The following is a 25,094-nucleotide window of genomic DNA, read 5'->3' on the forward strand; positions in this document are numbered from 1 at the left end:
TTACCATGATGACCGACTTCCCTTTAGATGGCGGGAGACCCGTGACAAAGTCCATGTAGATGTGCGCTCAAGGTCTTCCAGGACAGGTAGGGGATGGAGGGGCCCTTGAGATCAGATTCGGGGCTCCTTGTTCTGGTTGCACAGCCCATATGCCTGCAGGTACTGCCAAAGCTCTTCCATCATTCCAGCCACTAATACCTTCTCTTGATAAACTTGAGGGTCCTACCAATCCTTGGGTGTGTGGTCATTCTCGACGAATGTCCCCATTGGAGTACCTGGGACTGGACGGAACTTGGGACAAAGAGCTGACCCGGAGGGCCATTCTTCGAAATCCCCCCTTGCGCTTAGGCCTTGTGGACAAGAGTGTCGATTCCCCAACAAATTGACGCAACCACCCTGACTTGGGGCAAAATGGTGGTCGGCTGCTCCTCTCGTTCCGTTTCATCAAACTTGCGAACAGGGCATCTGGCTTCTGGTTCTTTTACCCCAGTCGAAAGGTCAGGATGAATTCAAAATGGTTAAAGAACAAAGACCACCTGGCCTGCCTGGAATTCAGCCTCTTGACCTCCTGAATATAAGCCATGTTCTGGTGGTCAGTCCAAACAATAGAAGAGTCCCTAGCCCCCTCGAGCCAGTGACACCATTTCTCCAAAGCTAACAACTGCAGGGAGCCTCTTGATTCCTTTTGCCATAGTTCCCCTCTGCCAGGGATAGCTTCCTGTGGAAGAATGCACATGGGTGCAGTTTACTGTCTGAAGGCGATCGTTGAGACAGGACAGTATCCACTCCGATGGCTGAGGCGTCACTTCCATGAGAAGGGGAGTTCTGTGTTAGGAGAAATCAAGATGAGAGCTGCTGTGAAGCTCTGTTAGGGCCAACAAAAGCAGCCTCTGCTTCAGCAGTCCAGGCAAAAGGGCCCGTAAAATTCTTAGTCAGTGACATCAGCGGAGCTGCCACAGAGCGAAATTCCTGTTGAACTTCTGGTTGAAGTTTGCAGATCCGAAGAATCGCTGGACTCCTTTAATTCTAGATGTTGGTGGCCAATCTCTGACTACACGGGTCTTGGTAGGTCCATCTTGAGATTGTCGTTGGAGATGATGAATGCCAAAAATGAAACAGCCGTAATGTGAAACTTGGACCTCCAACTTGAAATAAATCCATTCTCGAAAAGCCTTTTTAAAATGTCTCTGATGTGAATGGCATTTTCCACCATGGGCTTTGAGAAGATTGGGATATCATCCATGTAGATGAAGGAATACTTATGGAGAGTATCTCGGAGCATGTTGTTTATAAAGGCCTGGAAAATGGCTGGAGCCTTCACAAGGCTGAAAGGCAAAACCAGGTACTGGTAGTGCCCCGTCAGTGTATTGAATGCAGTCTTCCACTCATCACCTTCCCTTATATAGACCAGATTGTCTGCACACCGTCATTCCAGATTTGTGAATACGCTCACTCTTGGAGCATCTCGGACGTATTTGTGAGTGGTAGGGGGTTGCGATATTTGGCCTTCATGTGATTTAATCCCCTATAATCAATGCATGGCCGTAGGCTCTCATCCATCCCTCCCCCTCCTGTCTTCTCCTGTCATTTTGGATCTCCCCCTCCCCCTCCCACTTTCAAATCTCTTACTAACTCTTCCTTCAGTTAGTCCTGACGAAGGGTCTCGGCCTGAAACGTCGACTGTACCTCTTCCTAGAGATGCTGCCTGGCCTGCTGCATTCACCAGCAACTTTGATGTGTGTTGCTTGAATTTCCAGCATCTGCAGAATTCCTGTTGATCTCATCCTTCTGTTGTACAAAGAAGAAGCCTGAACAGCAGGGGAGTTGGAGGGTTGAGTGAAGCCCGTGGCAAGAGCCTCCTTAATATACTCTTCCATTACGCTACTCTCTGGGCCTTAAAGCATGTACAGTCAAACTTGTAGGGGAAAAGTACTGGGCTGCAGGTCTACAGACAGTTGTATGGTTGGTGCGGTGGTAGAGTCAAGGCCTTTTCCTTGCTGAAGAAGTCCTTCAAGTCCTTGTAGATGGAAGGGAATTTGACCAGTTTGGGTGTTGCTATCTCCGTCTGACCTTCTTTCAGGGATGACCCCTGAGGTTTTTTAGGCAGCAGGAGGGATTCAGCCAACCTCAGAGTCCGCTCCCTAGGCTTACAAAGCTCATTCATGGAAATGGGCCAATTCAGAGTTCAAATCCCTGTCAGAATCCTCAGGCGATGCAACAAAGTATTACAGAGGGTTCTTTGTCTCCTGAAAATAGGCTTGAAGGTTCAGTGTGAGGGAGTGTTTTCCCTTCCTTGATAACTGGTGGCTGGATTCCTTAAGCTTGTCTGCAAGTTCCCCAGACTGTTCAGGCATCTCCTTGGTCCTCTCCTGAACTAGAGATTCCTTCTCTCTAGTTCCTGTGGGATCCTGACTAGATCGTGTCCCATTGGCTGGAACCGGCTTGTCCGTCCCTGAGGGCAGGAATAGTTCTCCAGACAATCTCAGGTTACCTCACACTGAAAGCTGCCCAGTCTTTCAATGACTGGACCAAGCAATGATTCCCCACATCCCCAGTCTATGGATGGGTTATGCTGGGACAGCCAAAGGTACCCGAAGATCAGGGGTATGAGTGGAGAGTCAATAATGTAGAAACTAATGTCGTCCACATGATCCCCGATCCTCATCTGCAAATCCACAGTCTGTTGCTGGATCTGTCCGGAACCTAGTGGGTGAACAGTCAAGACATTTGTGAGCATGGGTTGCCCCAGAGTTCACAGAAGCCCTCACCTGCCTTAAGTTCTTACCCCAGGTAAACTCTGCCTTCAGCACAAACCCAGAATCAGTGGGATTGGGAATAGTGGCTGCTACCATCACGGTCCTCTCGATACTGGCTGGTCTTAGCAGTCCTAATGATTGCAGCCTGGGTCTGTCAGCTCACCGGTGACATAATCCCCTACAGTCAAAGCAGCGACCTTGATTCCTACCTCAAGAGAGTCTAGTGCAACCGACCTGCATGGGTTTGACTGGATCTTGAGCAGGTGATGGGCTGGTTATGGTTCGAGATTGTGGAGAGGAACTGTGAGACATAGGGACCGGGCTTGGATTGGCTCTCTTTGATCTCCTGAAGTGGTCCTACTTTTGCTATGCCAGATGATTATCAAGACGGATGGACTGGTCAGTCAGAACCTCAAAGTTTTCTGCTGTCTCAGCCACAGCGAGGGCATTCTTCAGTTCATCTCAAAGTCCAAGGTGGTATAGCAGGGCTAAGGCCTCCCCATTCCAACCACTCTCTTGGGGCAAGGTCCAAATTTCGATCGTGTAGTCAGCCACGGACCATCTCCCTTGCTGAACCTTCATTAGGCGATCTGAGGGTCGGCTGGCTTTGGCAGGTTGATGGAACACCTTCCTCATGGGGACCATGAACTCCTACGAATCCAAACAGATCTCTGACCTATGTTCCCAGTGCGCAGTAGCCATGCCAGGGCTCTTCCAGGTAGGAGAGAGATAACGAAGGCCACTTTTCCACACTCTGAAGGGAACCGGGATGGCTGTAATTCAAACACTAATGAGTATTGGGTGAGGACACCGTGGCAAGAATCCGGGTCACCATCGAACCTCTCCGAGGCTGGAAGATGTGCTGGCTCCCCTGAGCGACCTTGGCTTGCTTCTTGTGAAAGTTGATGAACAGGTACCTAGAGGTCGTGAATCTCCAGGCCTCATCTGGAAAACCTTTCACTGTGGCTGGCCACAGCAGACAAAAAATTCTGATATCCTGCTGGGTCCATGTTGGCTCAATCGTACTGTGACGACAATCCTTGATAAGGATGGCTTGGACCCAATTGTTGGGGTAAACGAGGCAAGTTTCTAAACATGGTATCAAACTTGATCTGAGCACAAACAAACGCTAGATGATATCACTAGTAGGTTTATCATTGAACACCAAACTTCTGTTCAGCTGTTCCTTAAATACTCAATTCTTGGTGCCCAAAACATGATTACCAATCAGTGGAACCATCCTGAACCTTTAAAGGGTCTGCACCAGCTATCTGTACCCCCGGAAAGTTCGAGTATCTAAAACCCAGAAGCCGGTGCAGTTGGGTGTGTCTCATAACAAAGATTTCTGGCTGCTCACCCTCACTATTGAGAATTCCATGGACACAATCTGTGACATCCCTGTTCTTGGCAGCAGGGATGCAACATACCATCTGTGTGTCTCTATCGAGCCCACAGAACCTCGTCCCTGTTCCTCTGACTAAGGAACCTCCTATCATCACTGCATTCCTCTTCACCTCTCTCCTCTTCTGAGTCACATCACCAGACTTAGTGCCAGAGACCCGGTCACTCTGGCTCCCCTTCAATATTATCTAAAGTTAAATACTTATTATTGAGGGGAACAGCCACAGGTGTTCTCTGCACTGGCTGTGCATTTCCCCTCCTTCTCCTGACAGTCACCCAGTTACCTGCAACTTTGGGGTAACTACCTACCTGTAGCTTCTGTCTCTTACCTCCTCATTCTCCCGTATGAGTTAAAGGTCATCGAGCTGCAGCTCCAGTTCCTTAATAAATTCTCTCAGTTGCTGCAACTCAGTGCACCTGGTACAGATGTGTTCACCTGGGAGACTGGGGTCTCCCAGACTTCCCACATCCCACACAGAGTGCAAAACACTGCCCCTGGAGCCCTAATAGATGAGGAATGAACAAATATGAACAGAAAGAGAGAAATGTTATGATCTTATGGAAGGTGGATCAGGGACTAAACAGAGGAAATTCATGAGACATTATCTCCCACACAGAGAGCCTTGCTCACTAATCCTAATCTACACCAGTTTTCTGAAATAGCTCTTAACCCTCAGAACTCCTCCATTAAGACCATAAGAGATTGGAGCAGAATTAAGCCATTTGGCCTATTAAGTTTGCTCTACCATTTCATCATGGCTGATCCATTTTCTCTCTTTGCCCCAATCTCCTGCCTTCTCTCTGTATCTCTTCATGCCCTGACTAATCAAGGATCTATCAACCTCTGCCTTGAATATATCTAAAGACTTGGTCTACGGCCACTTGGTGCAACAAATTCCACAGATTCACCACTCTCTGCCGAAAGAAATTTGACCTCATCTCCATTCTGAAAGGACACCCTCTATTCTGAGGCTGTGTCCTCTGGTCTTAGATTCTCCCACCACAGGAAACACCCTCTCCACATCCACTCTATTGAGGCCTTTCAATATTCCAGTGGTTTCAATGGGGTCTCCCCTCATTCTTCTGAATTCTGGTGAGCATAGTCACAAAGGCATCAAACGCTCTTCATATGACAAGCCTTTAAATCCCAGAATCATTTTTTGTGAATCTCCTTTGAACCCTCTCCAATGTTAGCACATTCCTTCTGAGATAAGAGGCCCAAAACTGCTCACAGTACTCCAAGTGAGGATATTGTATAGAATTGTTTCCATGGAAATTCCATTGACAAGTTGTTTCTGTTTGTATAAAACCACATGTGATAGAATTCCCTCAGATAGGGTATTGGGAGTGACTCTGCCAATAATTGTATTGGTCAGTCCTGCTTACACATGCACTCCAGGTTATGGGCATGGGGAATCTCCACAGGATCTGGTCCCAAGTTGTCACCTGTTCCTGCGATAATTTCCTCAGTATCTGATTCAGTGCCATGCCCCTCATGACCTGCTCTGCACTCCAGGTTATGGCACTCTCCTCCAATCTGTGATTTTGAGTGCAGTCTCCAAAATCTGCTCCATATGTATTTTCCCATATGACTGAACATGGTGCATTCCTGAGATGTGAGGCTGGGAATCTGATTTTCGGATTCTTCCAAATAACTAATTTTAAATTGTTTCTCATACATGGGAATCACAACCTTCCCTAAGATCAATCGTGCATTCCCAAGCTCTGTCATATTCCCTCATAAATGACATTGAGAATTAACCACAATTTCTGGTCCTGTGAAGGGGTATTTTTCCCATTGTCTGGTCCTTCACAGTTTTCCCCAATGTCTATTCCTGGAGTATATTCCTTCAATGTCTGGTCCTGTGTGCCTTCCTCCAATGTCTGTCCCTTGGGCTTGCTCTGCTCAAATCAGGTGCTGGTGCCCATCACCCAAACCCCTGTTGTATTCTATTCTATTCTCGGTTTGCATTCATCTAGTACCCGTTTATGTTTTCTACTCCTATTGTGTTTTACCCTAGTATCTGGTGTATTTTCTTGCACTGCCATATTTTCTAAAATTGTTCTGTCTTGCTGACATCACATTAAAACACTTACATGGTTGATATCCAGTTCTGTCTCAGCTTTACTTGTACCAACAGCTCCACACTCTCTGATGGGGGATGCTGCAGGATGCACAAAGTTTCCTTCAGCTAAGCACTGGGAAAAGCAAAAGCTTTGGGCCCCACAGTGAGTTCTGTTTCAGGGCACTGATGCTGTTGTCCGTTTTCAGTGACCTGAGAACAGAAATTCAGGCTGACTTGACTGTTCACTGTAGTACAGAGGGACAAAGGTACTACCTTTCAGCTGAGACATTGAGGGAGATTGTGTGTATAATGGAGAAGCTCCTGTACCGACGGTTTTATAGGACATGGAGTGTGGAGAATTCGGATAACGTATTAAAATATGGATTGGGACACTCATTAGGAAACATTCCACCAATATCTGGCTCTGGGATGTATAACAGGTTTCTGAGAAACTCTTCCAATGAGCCCCTGTGTTTTCCTGAATATTTTTCTCGGGGTGCAGCACCCGAGTATTCCCACTGTGGGAAATCCCCCATGAACATGATCAGTATGTGTGGGGCTACACTCATATATTACAGGCTGGAAATCTCTCTGATATTTGTCCTGGGATGCATTACCCACTCGTTGTACGTGGAGGCAGGTGAAGTCACTGCAGTGATGAGGGAACAAAGATGGGCAACTCCAGACACTTCATTTTCTTTTTCTCTTTGTTTTTAATGAATACAATTTCAAATCATGACATAAACTCTAGCAGAAAATTGAAAGAAAAGCTACAGGCAATGGTTTCCACAACATCTGATTTACAAAATATGACAGAGCAAGATCCCAAAACCACTTTCTACCACACTCCCCCTCCCCACGTCACCTTCTTGCTCCATAACAATAATAACCACTTCCTCACCTCCCACCTCTCCATCACAAACTACTCCCCCATCCTCTGCTCCCCATTCCCAAGCCTTAATCTTGCCTTCCTCTCCCCTCCTGTATACCCCCTCCAGTGTCACATATCCTGCCATTTTCCCAATGTATCATCCACTGCTGTCCCTCCGCCCACCGAACCGGCTCTGTGCCCCCATTTCCCATCAGGCATCCCCGGTACATTTAGAGGTTTATTTTCTGAAATGAGCAGTTGCAGTGCAGTAGCCTCAGATTGCCGAGTGAGTGAGATGGAGACTCCATTTCCAAACATCGCAGCCACAGGAGGATTTCTTCATTGAACGTGGGGCGCGTATCTGCTGGTCACTGCTGAGCCTGAAATATAGACAGGAGAGTATGATATTGTGTGTGACAAGGTGCAGCACAGACCTTAACCTGTGAGGACAGGTGAACTAAATAACAGACGGTCTGTCCTCATTCCAGGAGATGGAACCCCATGACGAGGTGTCTGTCAGTATTCTCCAAGGTCACCTCAGAACAAGAATCTGAATACCTGTTCAAACCTTTAGGATGATCCATAGATGGGCTAATGTTTTCGGTCCTGAATAAGACCAGAAGATGAGATATAGAAGCAAAATTAGGCCACTTGGCCCGTCGAGTCTGCTCCAGCATTTCATCATGGCTGATCCATTTTCCTCTCAGCTCCAATCTCTTGCCTTCTCTGAGTATCACTTCATGTCCTGACTAATCTAGAATCTATCAACCTCTTCCTTAAATATATCCAATGACTTGGCTTCCATTGCTGACTGTGGCAATGATTTCCACAGATTTACCACTCTCTGGATGAATAAATCCTCCTCATCTCCATTCAAAATGGACGACCCTCTATACTGAGGTTTGAAATCATCCTCTCCACATCCACTCTGTCGAGGCATTTCAACATAGTATAGGTTTCAATGAGATCCTCCACTCATCCTTTAGAATTTCAGTGAGTACAGGCCCAGAGCCATTAAACATTCCTCATATGATCAGCCTTTCAATCCTGGAATCATTTTTGTGAGCCACCTTTGGTCCCTCTCCAATGTCAGCACATGCTTTCTTAGAAAAAGGGCCCAATACTGTTCCTAGTGCTCAAAGTGAGGCCTCACCAGGGCTTGAGAATGTCTCAATATTATATCCTTGCTTTTATCTTCAAGTCCTCTCGAACTGAATGCTGACATCGCATTTGCCTTCCTCACCACTGACTTAACCTGCAAATTAACCTTTCGGGAGTCCTGCATGGGGACTCCTGAGATCCTTTGGACCTCAAATTTTTGAATTTTCTTTCCATTTAGAAAATACTCTTTGCTTTTACTTATTCTACTAAAGTTCATGACCGTACACTTCCCGACACTGTATTCCATCTGCCACTTCTTTGCCCGTTCTCCTAATCTGTTTAAGTCCTTCTGTAGCCTCTCTGCTTCCTCAACTCTATCTATCTTCATATCGTCTGCAAAGTTGACAACAAAGTCATCAATTCTGTCATCCAAATCACTGACAAATAACAGAAAAATCAGTCCCAATAAATGCTCTTTTCATGCTGGTATCTTTCCTGTAATGCCATGGGCTCTTAAGCAGCCTCATATGTGGCACCTTCTCAAAGGTCTTCAATTCTGCTTTGTCTATCCTGCTTGTTATTTTTTCGAAGAATTCCAACAGATTTGTCAGGCAAGGCTGTCCTTTCAGGAAACCATGCTGGCTTCGGCCTATTTTGTCATGTGCCTCCAAGTACCCCAAAACCCCATCTTTAAAATCTTCCCAACCACTGAGGTCAAGTTAATTGGATGATAATTTCCTTTTGTCTGCCTCTTTCCCTTCTTGAAGAATGGCGTGACAATTACAATTTTCCAGTCCTTCAGAACCATGCCAGAATCTCGTGATTCCTGAAAGATCATTACTAATGCCTTCATATTCTCTTCAGCCACCTCTTTCAGAACCCTGGAGTGTAGACCATCTGATCCAAGTGACTTATCTACCTTCAGACCTTTCAGTTTCCAAAGCACCTTCTCCCTGTGAATAACAACTTCACTCCCTTCTTCTCCCTGACACTCTCGAGTTTCCATCATGCTGCTAGTGTCTTACCCAGTGAAGTCTGATGCAAAGTACTTATTCAGTTCATCCACCATTTCCTTGTCCCCCATTACTACCTCTCCAGCATCATTTTCCAGCACTCCAATATCTCCTCTCACCTCTCTTTTACACTTTACATATCCGAAGAATCTTTTGGTGTCCTCTTTAATATTATTGGCTAGCTTACATCTTTTTATTTCTAACTTCTTTAGTTGTCTTCTGTTGATTTTTAAAAGCTTCCCAATCCTTTAACTTCCTACTAATTTTTGCTCTATTATATGCCCGTCGTTTGGCTTTTATGTTGGCTTTGACTTCTCTTATCTGTCACGGTTGCGACATCCTGGATTTTGAATACTTCTTCTTCGGGATGTATCTATCTTGTGGTTTCTGAATTGCTCCCAGAAGCTCCAGCCATTGCTGCTCTGCTGTTGTCCCTGCCAGTGTCCCCTTCCAATCAATTTTGTCCAGCTCCTTTCTCATGCCTCTATAATTCCCTTTATTCCACTGTAATACTGATACATCTGACTCTAGCTACTCCTTCTCAATTTGCAGAGTGAGTTCTATCATATTATGATCACTGGACCCTCAGGGTTTCTTTACCTTAAGCTCTCTAATCAATTCCAGTTCATTGCGTAACACCCAGTCCAGAATAACTAATCCCCTGATGTGCTCGACAATGACTTGCTTTAAAAAGCCATCTTGTAGGCATTCTACAAATTTCCACTCTTGAGATCCAGCACCAACTTGTTACTCCCAATCTGCCTGCATATTGAGATTCCCCCATGACTATTGTAACATTGCCCTTTTGATGTGCATTTTCTTTCTCCTGTTGTAGTTAGTAGACCACATCGTTGCTACTGTTTATCGGGTCTTTTTTTATCCTTGCAACTCCTTAACTCTACCCACAATGATTCTACACCTTCTGATCCTATATCATCTCTTTCTGTTGATTCGATTTCATTTTTTTTACCAACATAGCCAACCCACCCCTCTACCTACCTGCCTGTCCTTTTGATACAATGGATACCTTTGGATATTAAGCTCCTAGCTGTAATCTTCAGCTATGATTCAGTGATGCCACAACATCATGCATTCCAATCTGTAGCTGTGCCACAGGTTCATCTACGTTATTCCATATACTGTGTGCATTGAAATGTTACACCTTCACTTTTGTATTCATCACCCTTTTCTATTTTGTCCTCCTTTTACATTGCAATTCATCCCACTGACTGCAATTTTGCCCTATCATCATCCCCTGCTTGCTGGTAGTCTCACCACACACTGTTTCTGTTAGTAAACCAATGACTCAATCCTCCGCCCTATCACTCCATTTCCCATGCCCCTCCCAAATTAGTTTAAACCCTCCTGAACAGCTCTAGCAAACCTGCCCATAAAGATATTTGTCCCCCTCAGGTTCAGGTGTTATCCATCTCTTTTGTACAGGTCACACCTTCCCCAGAGGTGATCACAGTGATCCAGAAATCTGACCCCCTGCCCCCTACACCAGTTCCTCAGCTATGCAATCATCTGCCAAATCATCCTCTTCTTACCCTTACCCTGCTGTTCTCTCAATACAACTCATGCTTGATTTCCTTGTTTAAATTCAGGATTATTGCCCCAAATACCCTTTCACATTCTGCCACCTCCTGCAAGTTTGCACCTTAACAGGTGGGGGACCAGCATTCTGGCAGGCAGGTTTGCCATTGCTACACGGGTGTGTTTAAACTAAGTAGTGGAGGGAAGGAGAGGAAATATAAGGATGGAGTTAAAGGGAAAGAGAAAATAAGGAAAGTTAAGAAAGACAACAGAATTAACGGGGCAGGAAGCTCAGGAAGTGATCGGAGAGTATGGCCAAGTGCAACAGGAATCGATGTGAAAGGTGAGGGGAGTAATGGATTAAAAGTATTATATATGAATGCATGAAGTATAAGAAATAAAGTGGATGAGCTTCAGGCACAGTTGGAAATCGGCAAGTATGATGTTGTAGGAATAACAGAGACATGGCTGCAAGAGGACCAGGACTGGGAAATGAATATTCAAGGTATACGTCCTATCGAAAGGACAGACAGGTGGGCAGAGCGGTTGGGGTGTCTCTGTTGGTGAGGAATGAAATTCAATCCCTTGCGAGGGGCGACATAGAATCAGGAGATGTAGAGTCAGTATGGGTAGAGTTGAGAAATTGTAAGGGCAAAAAGACCCTGATGGGAGTTATCTACAGACCCCCAAACAGTAGTCTGTATTTAGGGTCCAAGTTGAATCAAGAGTTAAAATTGGCATGTCACAAAGATAATGCTATGGTTGTTATGGGGGATTTCAAAATGCAGGTAGACTGTGAAAATCGGGTTGGTACTGGACCCCTAGAAAGGGAGCTTGTGGAGTGCCTCCGAGATGGATTCTTAGAGCAGCTTGTACTGGAGCCTACCAGAGAGAAGGCAATTCTGGATTTAGTGTTGTGTAATGAGCCAGATTTGATAAGGGAACTCGAAGAAAAGGAGCCATTAGGAAGTAGTGACCGTAATATGAAAAGTTTTAGTCTACAATTTGAGAGGGAGAAGCAAAAATCAGAAGTGTCAATATTACAGTTGAACAAAGAGGTCTATGGAGCCGTGAGGGAGGAGCTGGCCAAAATTGACTGGAAAGATACCCTAGCAGGGATGACAGTGGAACAACAATGGCAGGTATCTCTGGGAATAATACAGAAGGTACAGGATCAGTTCATTCCAAAGAGGAAGAAAGATTCTAAGGGGAGTAAGGGGCGACCGTGGCTGACAAGGGAAGTCAAAGACAGTATAAAAATAAAAGAGAAGAAGTATAACATAACAAAGATGAGTGGGAAGCCGGAGGGTTGGGAAACTGTTAAAGAGCAACAGAAGTTAACTAAAAAGGCAATACGAGGAGAAAAGATGAGATACGAAGGTAAGCTAGCCAGGAATATAAGGGAGGATAGTAAAAGCTTCTTCAGGTATGTGAAGAGGAAAAAATTAGTTAAGACCAAAGTTGGGCCCTTGAAGACAGAAACGGGTGAATTTATTATGGGGAATAAGGAAATGGCAAACAAGTTGAACAGGTACATTGGATCTGTCTACACTTGGGAAGACACCAACAATCTCCCAGATGTAATAGTAGCTGGAGGACCCAGGGTAACGGAGGAACTGAAGGGGATTCACGTTAGGCAGAAAATGATGTTGGATAGACTGATGGGACTGAAACCATAGAAACTACAGCACAGAAACAGGCCGTTTGGCCCTTCTTGGCTGTGCCGAACCATTTTCTGCCTAGTCCCACTGACCTGCACACGGACCATATCCCTCCAAACACCTCCCATCCATGTATCTGTCCAATTTATTCTTAAATGTTAAAAAAGAACCCGCATTTACCACCTCGTCTGGCAGCTCATTCCATACTCCCACCACTCTCTGTGTGAAGAAGCCCCCCATAATGTTCCCTTTAATCTTTTCCCCCCTCACCCTTAACCCATGTCCTCTGGTTTTTTTTCTCCCCTTGCCTCAGTGGAAAAAGTCTGCTTGCATTCTCTCTATCTATACCCATCATAATTTTATATACCTCTATCAAATCTCCCCTCATTCTTCTATGCTCCAGGGAATAAAGTCCTAACCTATTCAACCTTTCTCTGTAACTGAGTTTCTCAAGTCCCGGCAACATCCTTGTAAACCTTCTCTGCACTCTTTCAACCTTATTTATATCCTTCCTGTAATTTGGTGACCAAAACTGAACACAATACTCCAGATTCGGCCTCACCAATGCCTTATACAACCTCATCATAACATTCCAGCTCTTATACTCAACACTTTGATTAATAAAGGCCAATGTACCAAAAGCTCTCTTTACGACCCTACCTACCTGTGACGCCACTTTTAGGGAATTTTGTATCTGTATTCCCAGGTCCCTCTGTTCCACTGCACTCCTCACTGCCTTACCATTAACCCTGTATGTTCTACGTTGGTTTGTCCTTCCAACGTGCAGTACCTCACACTTGTCAGTATTAAACTCCATCTGCCATTTTTCAGCCCATTTTTCCAGCTGGTCCAAGTCCCTCTGCAGGCTCTGAAAACCTTCCTCACTGTCTACCACACCTCCAATCTTTGTATCATCAGCAAACTTGCTGATCCAATTTACCACATTATCATCCAGATCATTGATATAGGCTAATAAATTCCCAGATCCTGATGGTCTGCATCTCAGGGTACTTAAGGAGGTGGCTCTAGAAATCGTGGACGCATTGGTAATCATTTTCCAATGTTCTATAGATTCAGGATCAGTTCCTGCAGATTGGAGGGTTTCTAATGTTATCCCACTTTTTAAGAAAGGAGGGAGAGAGAAAACAGGCAATTATAGACCAGTTAGTCTGACATCAGTGGTGGAGAAAATGCTGGAATCAATTATAAAATATGAAATAGCAGCACATTTGGATAGCAGTGGCAGGATAGGTCCAAGTCAGCATGGATTTACGAAGGGGAAATCATGCTTGACTAATCTTCTGGAATTTTTTGAGAATGTAACTATGAAAATGGACATGGGAAAGCCAGTGGATGTAATGTACCTGGACTTTCAGAAAGCCTCTGATAAGGTCCCACATAGGAAGTTAGTGTGCAAAATTAGAGCAAGTAGTATTGGGGGTAGGGTAGAAAATTGGTTGGCAGACAGGAAACAAAGATTAGTGATTAATGGGTCCTTTTCAGAATGGCAGGCAGTGACTAGTGGGGTACCGCAAGGCTCGGTGCTGGGACCGCAGCTATTTACAATGTACATTAATGATTTAGATGAAGGGATTAAAAGTAACATTAGCAAATTTGCAGATGACACAAAGCTGGGTCGCAGTGTGAAATGTGAGGAAGGTGTTATGAGAATGTAGGGTGACTACCCTCCAATCCGCAGGAACTGATCCTGAATCTATAGAGCATTGGAAAATGATTACCAATGCATCCACGATTTCTAGAGCCACCTCCTTACCCTGGGATGCAGACCATCAGGCCCTGGGGATTTATCAACCTTCAGTCCCATCAGTTTACCCAACACCATTTCCTTCAGTTCCTCTGTTACCCTAGGTCCTCTGTCCACTATTACATCTGGGAGATTGTTTGTGTCTTCCCTAGTAAAGACAGATCCAAAGTACCTGTTCAGCTCGTCTGCCATTTCCTTGTTCCCCATAACAATTTCACCCGTTTCTGTCTTCAAGGGCCCAACTTTGGTCTTAACTAATTTTTTCCTCTTCACATACCTGAAGAAGCTTTTACTATCCTGCTTTATATTTTTGGCTAGCTTACCTTTGTACCTCATCTTTTCCCCCCATATTGCCTTTTTCGTTATCTTCTGTTGCTCCTTAAAAGTCTCCCAATCCTCTGGCTTCCCACTCATGCTTGCTATGTTATACTTCCTCTCTTTTATATTTATACTGTCCTTGACTTCCCTTGTCATCCACGGTCGCCCCTTACTCCCCTTAGAACCTTTCTTCCTCTTTGTAATGAACTGATCCTGCACCTTCTGTATTTTTCCCAGAAGTACCTGCCATTATTGTTCCACTGTCATTGCTGCTGGGGTATCTTTCCAGTCAGCTTTTGCCAGCTTCTCCCATCATGTGTCCATAGTCCCCTTTGTTCAACTGTAATACTGACACTTCCGATCTTCCCTTCTCCCTCTCAAATTGTAGATTAAAACTTATCATATTATGGTCACTACCTCCTAATGGCTCCTTTACCTCGAGTTCCCTTATCAAATCTGGCTCATTACACAACACTAAATCCAGAACTGCCTTCTCCCTGGTAGGCTCTAATACAAGCTGCTCTAAGAATCCATCTCTGAGGCATTCCACAAACACCCTTTCCTGGGGTCCAGTACCAACCTGATTTTCCCAGTCTACCTGCATCTTAAAATCCCCCATAAAAACCATAGAATTACCTTTGCGACATGCCAATTTTAACTCTTGATTTAGCTTACACCCTATATCCAGGCTACTGTTTGGGGGCCTATAGATAACTCCCATCAGGGTCTTTTTGCCCTTACAGTTTCTCAGTTCTATCCATACTGACTCTACATCTCCCGATTCTATGTCCCCCCTCGCAAGTGACTGAATTTCATTCCTCACCAACACAGCCACCCCACCCCCTCTGCCAACCTGTCTGTCCTTTTGATAAGATGTATAACCCTGAATATTCATTTCCCAGCCCTGGTCCTTTTGCAGCCATGTCTCTGTTATTCCCACAACATCATACTTGCCAATTTCCAACTGAGTCTCAAGCTCATCCATTTTATTTCTTATACTCCGTGCATTCATATACAAATGTATAGTACTTTTGATCCATTTAAAGTAATACTTTTACTCCTCTCACCTATCACATTGATTCCTATTGCACTTGCCCATACTCTCCGATCCCTTCCTGATCTTTCTGCCCCTTTAATTCTGTTGTCTTTCTTAACTTTTCTTATTCTCTCATTCCCTTATTCCCTTTAACTCCATTCTAATATTTCCGGTTCATCCCCTCCCCCCCACGACTTAGTTTAAACACACCCGTGTAGCAGTGGCAAACTTGCCTGCCAGAACGCTGGTCCCCCGTCTGTTAAGGTGCAACCCGTCCCTTCTGTACAATTCATCCTTACCCCAAAACAGATCCCAGTGGTCCAAGAATCTAAATTCTTGCTCCCCACACCAGCTCCTCAGCCACACATTCAGATCCCCTATCTCCCTGTTCATGTCCTCTCCAGCACAAGGAACTGGAAGCAAACCCGAGATAACCACCCTGGAGGTCCTGCTTTTCAGCCTTCTTCTGAGTTCTCTGAAGTCACGCTGCAAAAGGCCACAGTTTGAGAATAAGGGGTAGGCCATTTAGAAAAGAGTTGAGGAAAAACTTTTTCACCCAGAGAGTTGTGAATCAGTGGAATGCTGTGCCTCAGAAGGCAGTCGAGGCCAATTCTCTGGATACTTTCAAGAAAGAGTTAGATAGAGCTCTTAAAGATAGCGGAGTGAAGGGATATGGGGAGAAGGCAGGCACGGGGTACTGATTGTGGATGATCAGCCATGATCACAGTGAATGGCGGTGCTGGCTTGAAGGGCTGAATGGCCTACTCCTGCACCTATTGTCTATTGCTTACCAAGGCTCAGAGGCTAGGAGTAAAGAGGATAGGTGTAAAGTCCCAGGGGTTGTGAAGGGCCTCAGACTGCATTGTCTGGTGATTGTGTTGTCGTTGGGATTGCAGTGTCAGAATGCAATGTGGTGAGATGGAAGGTGAAAGTTGGGCTTTATGGGATGCTTCTGTTAGTCAATTAGTTACCTTGACAATGGTGACGAAGGTGCTGTAGAGGAAACTGATGATGAACAGAATGGCAAAGGCAACAACTGTAAGCACATTGTCATCTCCATCCACGTGTCCCTGATCTTCCTTCCCCTCCTCTCCTGTCAAGTCTGTGCAGATTTCTGAAAAAAATGAGAAAGTGAGGCGGTTAGTTTCTTGTTGATGTTTCCTGAAGATCAACAACATCCCAATCACGTGAAGACAACAGGAGGACAGAAACACAGGAGACCTGAGCCAGTTCCACTATTCAATGATATTATAGTTAGTCTATGACTGACTGCATTGACCTGACTTTTCCCCAGATCCATTAATCCCTGGGATTGTCAAAACCATTCAATCTCATGTTTAAAATGACCTTCAGACCTGACACTGTAGCAGACTGTTCCAAACTTCCATGAACCTCTTCAAGTTGAGTGTCTGTATTTCTTTGCAGTAATGTCTTGTTTTGCACTGTCTTTTTTCCCTCTTCATTGTCTTGTATGATTTATGTAAAATTAGGATTTAGTGTGTTGTCTGAAGCTACATGCCTGTGATGCTGCAAGCAAGTTTCTGATTTTACCTGCACATCAAGGTACTTGTGCACATGACAATAAACACGACTTAACTTGGTGATTAGAGTCATGTTTCCTTACAGCATATCATGTGTAACTTGGGAGCCCCTGGGCAGAAATAAATGAACTAGATTCTCCAAATCGACTATGTTCACTCCGCCAAAAATATTGACCAGATCTTCCCTTAGCATTCTTCATTACAGATGCTACACTCTCATTTAACATCATCCCATCTTGTAATTTGCACTGGGGAGTGCACGTATGTTCAGCACCCCCTCCAAACAGTATGCCCTTTCCTGGATGTGGTCGCAAGCCCTTGAATTGGTTCTTGCCAATTCATTTCGATTATTATCTCTGTAGTTAAAACCTTACAGATTGCTGATAGATTTGCCAGCCTTGTGTGAGTGGCAAAGTTGTCACGTGGGTATCTGCCCAATATCAGCGCCGACTGCCTGTCTTTTGATCGCTGCTGGAGATGGATTCTGTGAGCAGCCTGTTGCTGTGTGTCTCGCTGTGACAAGCGGGTCGGCCTCTCTGCCTCGTGTGGTGTCCCTCTCCTCTCTTTCAATGAATGTTGGTGATATCGGAGATGGTATCGTGGTTCAATATTTATGGATTGGACGATTGTGTTTATGGACTGTGGACGTTTTCAGGTTTATGGTTTTTATATTCTGTATTTTTAAACGCCTGTTCCTTTTCAGTTTTGTTGTGCGAGGGGAGAGTGTTTGGGAGTCGGTGTTCTGTTAGTTTTTTGTGCGGGGAGGGGTTACTTTTTGGTGGTCGATGTTTCTGTTCCATTTTGTGTGGGGGAGGGTGTTTTTGGGGGGGGTTGATGATCGGGTGCTGTTCTTTTTCATACAGGAGGTGGGTTTGCTGTCTCTTTGAATGACTCATATTCTTTCTTTGTTTTCATGGCTATCTGGAGAATCAAATTTCAGAGTTGTATATGGATATATGCTTTGATAATAAATGAATCTTTGAACCCTTGATCTAGTGAATCACTTTGGCACTGAACATATTGCTGTAGGTCACAGGGGGTCACTGCCTACATATCGTCCCTTCTTTCTGTAACTCTCCACTTTCAAAATGAGTTCACCAAATGTTATCACAAAGTTGATAAAATACCTTTCTCTGTCAATTAACTTTGTATATATGAAATTGTGGACCAATCTGGAATGTTCTATTATTTGCACAGTGGAAACTATAATGCACATATACATATATATATATATATATATATAATGTATACACACAAACGCATACACATATACCTCCCTGCTCACTGCAAAAACGGAGACACCTCCTTCTCCCTTATTAGGAAGAGAGAGAACCTATGGTATGTCGAATGCTGGGTGAAATGCCAAGTCTTTGGGGTAACTGCAAGCCTGTGTCTTTGCTACTGCTTTACTCATGCTTGAGTGCTCGGTGGCGGGTGCCGAGGTGCTTTTTTTGCTGGTGGGGGGAGGGGGGATTGTTGCTTGCTGCCGCTTATGTGTGGGAGGGGAGAGCTGGAGGGACTTTGGAGTTCTAACATTTGACTGTTGTTCATTCGTTGGGGCACTCCTCTGTTTTTGTGAATGGTTGCAAAGAAAAAGCATTTCAGGATGTATATTGTATACATTTCTCTGGCATTAAGTTTGACATTTGAACCTTCGATATCTACTTGAATGTCTGTCTGTCCATACAATGAAGGACAGAACCAACCAGGCAACACTTCCCACCACTCATGTTTAAGTCACACACATGTATCCCAAAACATACCGGCACAGAATACTGGCAGCCGAAAGCTTTCCATACCTTCTTTATTGGAACTTTGATTACACAAACACAGGCTGACATGTAACCTGTCAAGTAGTCTACACAAGTTTCCAACAGGATCAGACCTGACACAAGGAAGTTTTAACAAGAACTGCAGGATCTCAGAAATGTTAGTAACTTATTTCTAATTTATGCCTGCTTTGTTGCCGCTGCTACTGTGCGATCGAGAATCTCTGGAGGGGAAGGCCCCAGATCCTCAGCTTTGCTGATTGCCTGTTGCCGGGGCTGGGGTTGAAGCGCTCAGCAGAGATGGTGCTTGGTGCTAGGTGTTGGAGGGCTGGTCGGAGGCTCGAAGTTCTCGGACGGACTCAAGAGTCGGCTGCGGTCAGGTGCTTCCAGGGTGCTGCATCGGCAAGTTTGCGGCGCTGGAAGTTCATGGCAGGGAGAGTTTTTCTTCCTTCTACCGTCTGCGTGAGATGATGGGACTTTCAAGAGACTTTGAGACTTTTTTTTACAGTGCCCATGGTCTGTTCTTTATCAAGCTACGGTATTGCTTTGCATTGTTGTAACTATATGTTATAATTATGTGGTTTTTGTCAGTTTTTTTAGTCTTGGTTTGTCTTGTGTTTCTGTGATATCATACTGGAGGAACATTGTATCATTTCTTAATGCATGCATTACTAAATGACAATAAAAGAGGACTGCGTGTCCTCATAATCTAATCTAATTTTTGTATTTAATCCTGAAATATGTATTTCCATTTTGAGCTTATGAGAAAGGACTTGCAGGTAATCTTGCTTGTTTCAGTGACGTAAACCACACTGTTGTTGGATCAACCATCAATTGAAGGTTGACAATTGGAGTTGTTGGCCACTCTGTCCATGGGAATCTCTGCTGCAGAGAACCCAGTGACACAACTTCTTTCCATCTCACCTGGTGAGGAAGGGTAACTTTAGAGGGTTCCTACTGGGACTTTTTTATTCAGATGACGTTTACCTGGAATATTCTGCTCTTACACCATCCAGCCCAAACTTTACACCACTAGTAATCTCTCCACATGTAAAAGGCAAAAGATTTTTATTTTTCGAAAGGAAACAGAAAATGTAGAAAGTGTTCAGCATGCTAGAGAACACTCGTGAACAGAGAAAGGGATAACATTGAGATAGCATCACAAGTGTACTCTGTACCATTGCTTCAGCACTAGTTCTGTGCCTGGCTGAGTACTGTGCATCTCTCTGGTTTACTGGAATGCAACAACTGTCTGATGTCCAGTTACATTCCACAATGCCTGCTCCAGTGGAACTGAGTTCCTCCAGTTCTGCTGACAGACAGACTTGCTTCATGTTTCTGAGACGCTGGTGTGAGAACATTGACCCTGCAGTCATTATTTCATCATTCCCTCACTGACAAGGCCGGCATTCCTTGCACTGCTCCAGCAGGCCCATCACAGAGCAGTGAAGAGTTTGGTGTGGGACTGATGGATACAGGTAAACAGGGTAGGAAGTTCCGCCAGTGTCCTTCACCAAAGAACATCAGTGAAATAGTTTGTAATCTAAAACTAGCTTGAAGCATTGAATGAACTCTGATTCTTTCCCACTCTCTGCCTCTGCATTATTAATCCACTCACACAACTACAACAATGCCAGACTTGCCGTTACCTATTGACCTTGCTTGTCCCTGGGTTGTGACTGTGGCAGAGGATGTCAACAGTGGAGTGAATCTCAGAATCATACCTTGAATGTTTTTCACATCCTGCCTGACACTGGTGTTGGAGGGGGGATGAGACACTGTGCATCTGAAAACTGAGCCTTCCTTCCACTCCTCTGTGCTCACGCTCAGGACGTAGCTGGCAATGAAAGTCCCTGCCTGTTCCAGAGCAGTTGGTCTCACACTGGTGCTGGAAGAGATCAGAGAGTCCCCTTTCTCCCAGGTGACGGTTATTTGTTCCGGGTAGAATCCAGAGGCAACACACTCGAGGGTGACCGTGTTCCCACTCTTGGTCTCTCCCTCTGGCGGCAGTAACAGTCTGTCTTTGGGACTTTTTATCTCCACTGGAACAGATAGGCAAACAATGGAAATATCACACATTTTTACTGAGGTAATCAATGTTGTCCATTTTAATTGCTGACCTCTTGCCCACCTTTGGTACTTTTTGTTCGTGCTGATACTGGTGAGGTTGAAGAAGGTTGATGGGCAGAGCAAGTGTACTCCACCCCACTGGTCCACTCCTCCACACTGATCTGGAGTTGGCTGATCGCTGTGTCTTGGGTTCCTTCCTCTCTTGCTTTTTTGGTCACATTTGCTTTGACTTTCTCCCTCTCGTTCACCTGCCAGTGGATTTGGACCTGGCTCAGATCAGTACCCACAATCATACACACCAGAGTAGCGGTCTGGTTGATCCACATCTCTTCAATGGAGGGATTTTGGATAAAGACAGACAACTCTAGATTCGAAACAGAAAACTTACAAACTGGACAATATCTATTGTCAGCTGGCTTGACAACTTCAGCTCAGACTTATCCTGTGCAGAATTGTACAACGGAATGAAATCAGGTTTGTTTACAGAGTGGGTTGCTCATCTCTGCTTACAACCTCTGACTGAGAAAACAAAATCAAACATCAAGGAGCTTATTTCCTTGGGACCAAGTCGGGTCACAGCAGGGACTACAGGACAGTCCTCCAGCTACATCACATTTAGCTGCTGTAAAGCCAATAAAATACACTATTTGAGCTGCAAATTGTGAGAAGAGATGCAGTTTCTGATCAAAGGCAACATTTCCTGAAATCTTCCTGTCTCAGGAAGGGAATTTGTGGGAAGACACACCAGTCTTCATTGAGGGATCAGCAGTGGAAAGGCTGAGCAGTTTCCAGTTCCTGGGTGTTAATATCTCTGAAGATCTATCCTGAGTCAACATATTGATGCAATAACAAAGAAGGCACGACAGTGGCTGCATTTCATTTGGAGATTGAGTACGTTGGTATGTCGGTAAAGACTCTCTCAGATCTCTACAGGTGTACCATGGATAAAATTCTAACTGTTTCACAATCGGAAAAAGCTGCAGGAGGTTGTAAACTCAGCCAGCTCCATCATGGGCACCAACCACCCCAGTGTTGATGACATCTTCAACAGGCGATGCCTCAGGAAGGAGGTGTGGTGTATTTGCAACCTATCTTAGTATTAATTAGACAGTGCATATATCGATGCTTTATGCTCTTGACCTGTATTTATTCTCATTCTCGCTTCCATGCTCCCTCAGTCATGTGTTGTTCTGTCCCAGACTGATGACCGAACTTGGCAAGTGTCAAAACTACATTAACTGACCTTACCATTTCAATACATGATATTGCTCCTTTCCTGAGAAATGAACTGCAGTGTTTTAGAACACATTCAACTCACAGATTTAATTATTTCAATTCAGCAGTATTCTCTGATATGCATGACTATAACCAACACATTTTCTGTTTCAACCTAATGATAACTCTGGAACTGAAAACTTCATTTTTAACTTACAACTGTTTACGTTGTTTCAAACCCACAACTTAAAGCTCTACTTCAATCCAAAATCGTTAAACTTCAGTGGTTGTTTCCTAACCCTTTGAGGTTTCTCTTTGCTTTCAATGTCTTGTAATGACTTTTGCTCACGGTGAAGCTATACTTGTCTGTAACTGTCCATCATTTTGTCCTCCTGTCTCGGTACCTCATTGTGAAATCCTTGAATTTTCTCCTTTTTGCCAAAAGTCTATCTTGTGTTGAACTTTTTCACGTATTCTGTTCCTTGCATACTGCACTCCAATGGGAAATTCAACTACCTTTTGAGTTCCTGTTCTCCTCATCACCCTGTGATGTGTGCTGTTGAACGGTGCGCTGAATTTCTCCACTTTTTCTTGCTGGATAAGCACAGTGTCCCCAACTTTTGCAGTAGACTCCTGTGCTCCTCTGTGGTCGTCTGCATACAGCTTGTACTTTCCTTTCTGTTCTGCATCTTGATCTCCAACTTCCAGTTCTGCTGTCTGTACCTCCTTGATGTCTGGTAACCCATCTCTGCAGCATTCTACTAGTCACAGGTCTCCAGTCAGAGAGGTAACCATCTACAACCAGTCTCTGGCTTCTCTCACAAAGCCAAAATCTAATCCAATTTACTACCTTATCTTCAATGCTGAGCAGCTGACCTTTCCTGACCATCCTTCCATGGGGTGCAGATGTAGATGTAGATACACCCTATCCTTGTTATATGTGGGGGATACGTTCCTCGCAGTCGATGCGTAATATGAATAATTATTTAAATAGAGAAAATAGGGATGCGTTCCAGAGGGCTTCCTAAATATGTTTTATCTGTAATTTGTTCACATCTTCATACTAATAAAACACAAAAGCAGTACCAGAAGGCAACATTTGTATTATATTTCATCAGTTTAAGGTAATATTCAGTGTAATAAATCACAGAAAGTTAACATCCTAGGGTGTACAGTACTCACCAACAGTGGCAGGTGTGTTCGCTCCAGGAGATGAGTGGTTGTTGTGGTGTCGGGCAGCTTTACATAGATAAGGTGGATGGCTGCGGTCGTCAGGATCATATCAAGCACCGCAAGGGGTGAAGGAAGACTCACAGAACTCTTAGAACTGCTGGCAGCAGGAGATGACACCGATTTGAAGAAAGTGGTGAGGGCTGTTTTTCAGCTTAAATTTGCTTTTAGGGAAGAAGGGTTCACGGCAGGGAATGGCTGAAATGCTGACTCTGTTCTAAACTTGGGTCCATGTCCATTGCCATTTGTGCCAAGTGTTCCGACTTCCACCATTCCCTCACTGTTGGTAAAGTCTCAGGATTTTCAAAATCATCTGTAGCTTGCAGCATCTGAGAGATAGTTCGCCGTAACAAAAAAACACCTTGAATGTGGATCACACCTTGGTCGAGTGGTTGAATCAGCGATGTTGTGTTAGGCGGCAGGAAATGCACTGTTATGTTAGGATGAATGTTGTCCAAATGTTTAGGATGGGCTGGCACATTGTCAAGCAACAAAAGAACTTTAAAGGCAAGATTCTGTTCCTGGCAGTAGCGTCCCAGATCTGTGTTACCCTCAGCTGATGCTGTGCTGTTTATAATTTCCAACTTTTTTCCAAGTGTTAAAGCGGTTCTCTGCCGTGTGGCTGATGGCCTAGGACATGACATCGGACGCTTTGGAAGCATAGTTAAATATTTCAAGTACAAAATCACTGCACCATAGATAAAAGAAACAAAAGTTTAAGAGCACAAGATCACGCATCCACACCTTGCCAAAACCAATGCGAGAGTGGCGGGAGTGAGATTGTGAAGCACGCGGACCTGACTTGTATTGGCGGGAAAGCGGTGCTTCTCATCCCAACAGTGAGACTGTGAGATGTGCACACGTGTCTTGTATTGGTGGGAAGGCAGTGCTCCTCGCACAACTGTGAGCTTTGGACGCATATAAGGAGACGTTGGTAGAAACAGGTTCCTCGCATAACTGTGAATCCGCATTGTCTGAAGATGCATATAACGAGGATAGGGTGTACATACAGTCCATGTAGATAACTTCTACTATCTTCCCTTCATCAAATTTCCTGGTAACTTCCTCAAAAAACTCTATAATGTTGACTATACTTAATCAGTCCATGTCTATCCACATACTCAGATATCCGGCCCCTTAGAATACCTTCCAATAACTTTCACACTACAGATGTCAGGCTCACTGGCCTATAATTTCCTGGTTTACTTTTTCAGTCTTTTTTAAACAGTGGAACAACAACAGCTATCCTACAATCAGCTGGGCTGTCAGCTGCCGCTAAAGATGTTTTAAATATCATTGCTAGGGCCCCTGCAATTTTTGCATTTCCTCCCACAAATTACACCCTAATTTGCCTCAAGACAGCAAACACCTTCTCCTCTGTAATGTGTATCAGGAGCATGTTCACGCTGCTGCTTTGCCTCACTTCAATGGACTGTCCATCTCCCAAGTAAATACAGATACAAAAAATCCATTTAAGATCTTCTCAAACACGAGGAAATCTGCAAATGCTGGAAATTCAAACAACACACACAAAAAATGCTGGTAAACGCAGCAGGCAAGGCAGCATCTATAAGAAGAGGTACAGTCGATGTTTCGGGCCGAGGCCCTTCATCAGGAAGATTTAATACATTGTGCAGTCCTACACAGGGTTGAAATCCATTCAAACGTGGCAGAAGAAGGTCTGAGAATGTACACACAAACTCAGAGATTTGTGGTGAATCATGTTTGTAGTTTAATTTGGTTCT

General features: G+C 44.5%; 1 protein-coding gene across 1 annotated transcript in view; it reads right to left on the bottom strand.

The window, feature by feature from the left end:
- Positions 1-7,174: 7,174 nt before the first annotated feature.
- Positions 7,175-25,094, bottom strand: part of LOC140203888 (uncharacterized) — a 71,342-nt gene continuing 53,422 nt past the window's right edge. The window contains exons 12-13 of the mRNA XM_072270037.1: positions 16,496-16,638; positions 7,175-7,474 (exon numbers count right to left, since the gene is read on the bottom strand). Coding sequence (XP_072126138.1) covers positions 7,463-7,474; positions 16,496-16,638 — 155 coding nt within the window. The 3' untranslated portion in view covers positions 7,175-7,462. The remainder of the gene's footprint in view (positions 7,475-16,495; positions 16,639-25,094) is intronic.

Source organism: Mobula birostris, chromosome 10, assembly GCF_030028105.1.
Source record: "Mobula birostris isolate sMobBir1 chromosome 10, sMobBir1.hap1, whole genome shotgun sequence".
NCBI lineage: Eukaryota > Metazoa > Chordata > Chondrichthyes > Myliobatiformes > Myliobatidae > Mobula > Mobula birostris.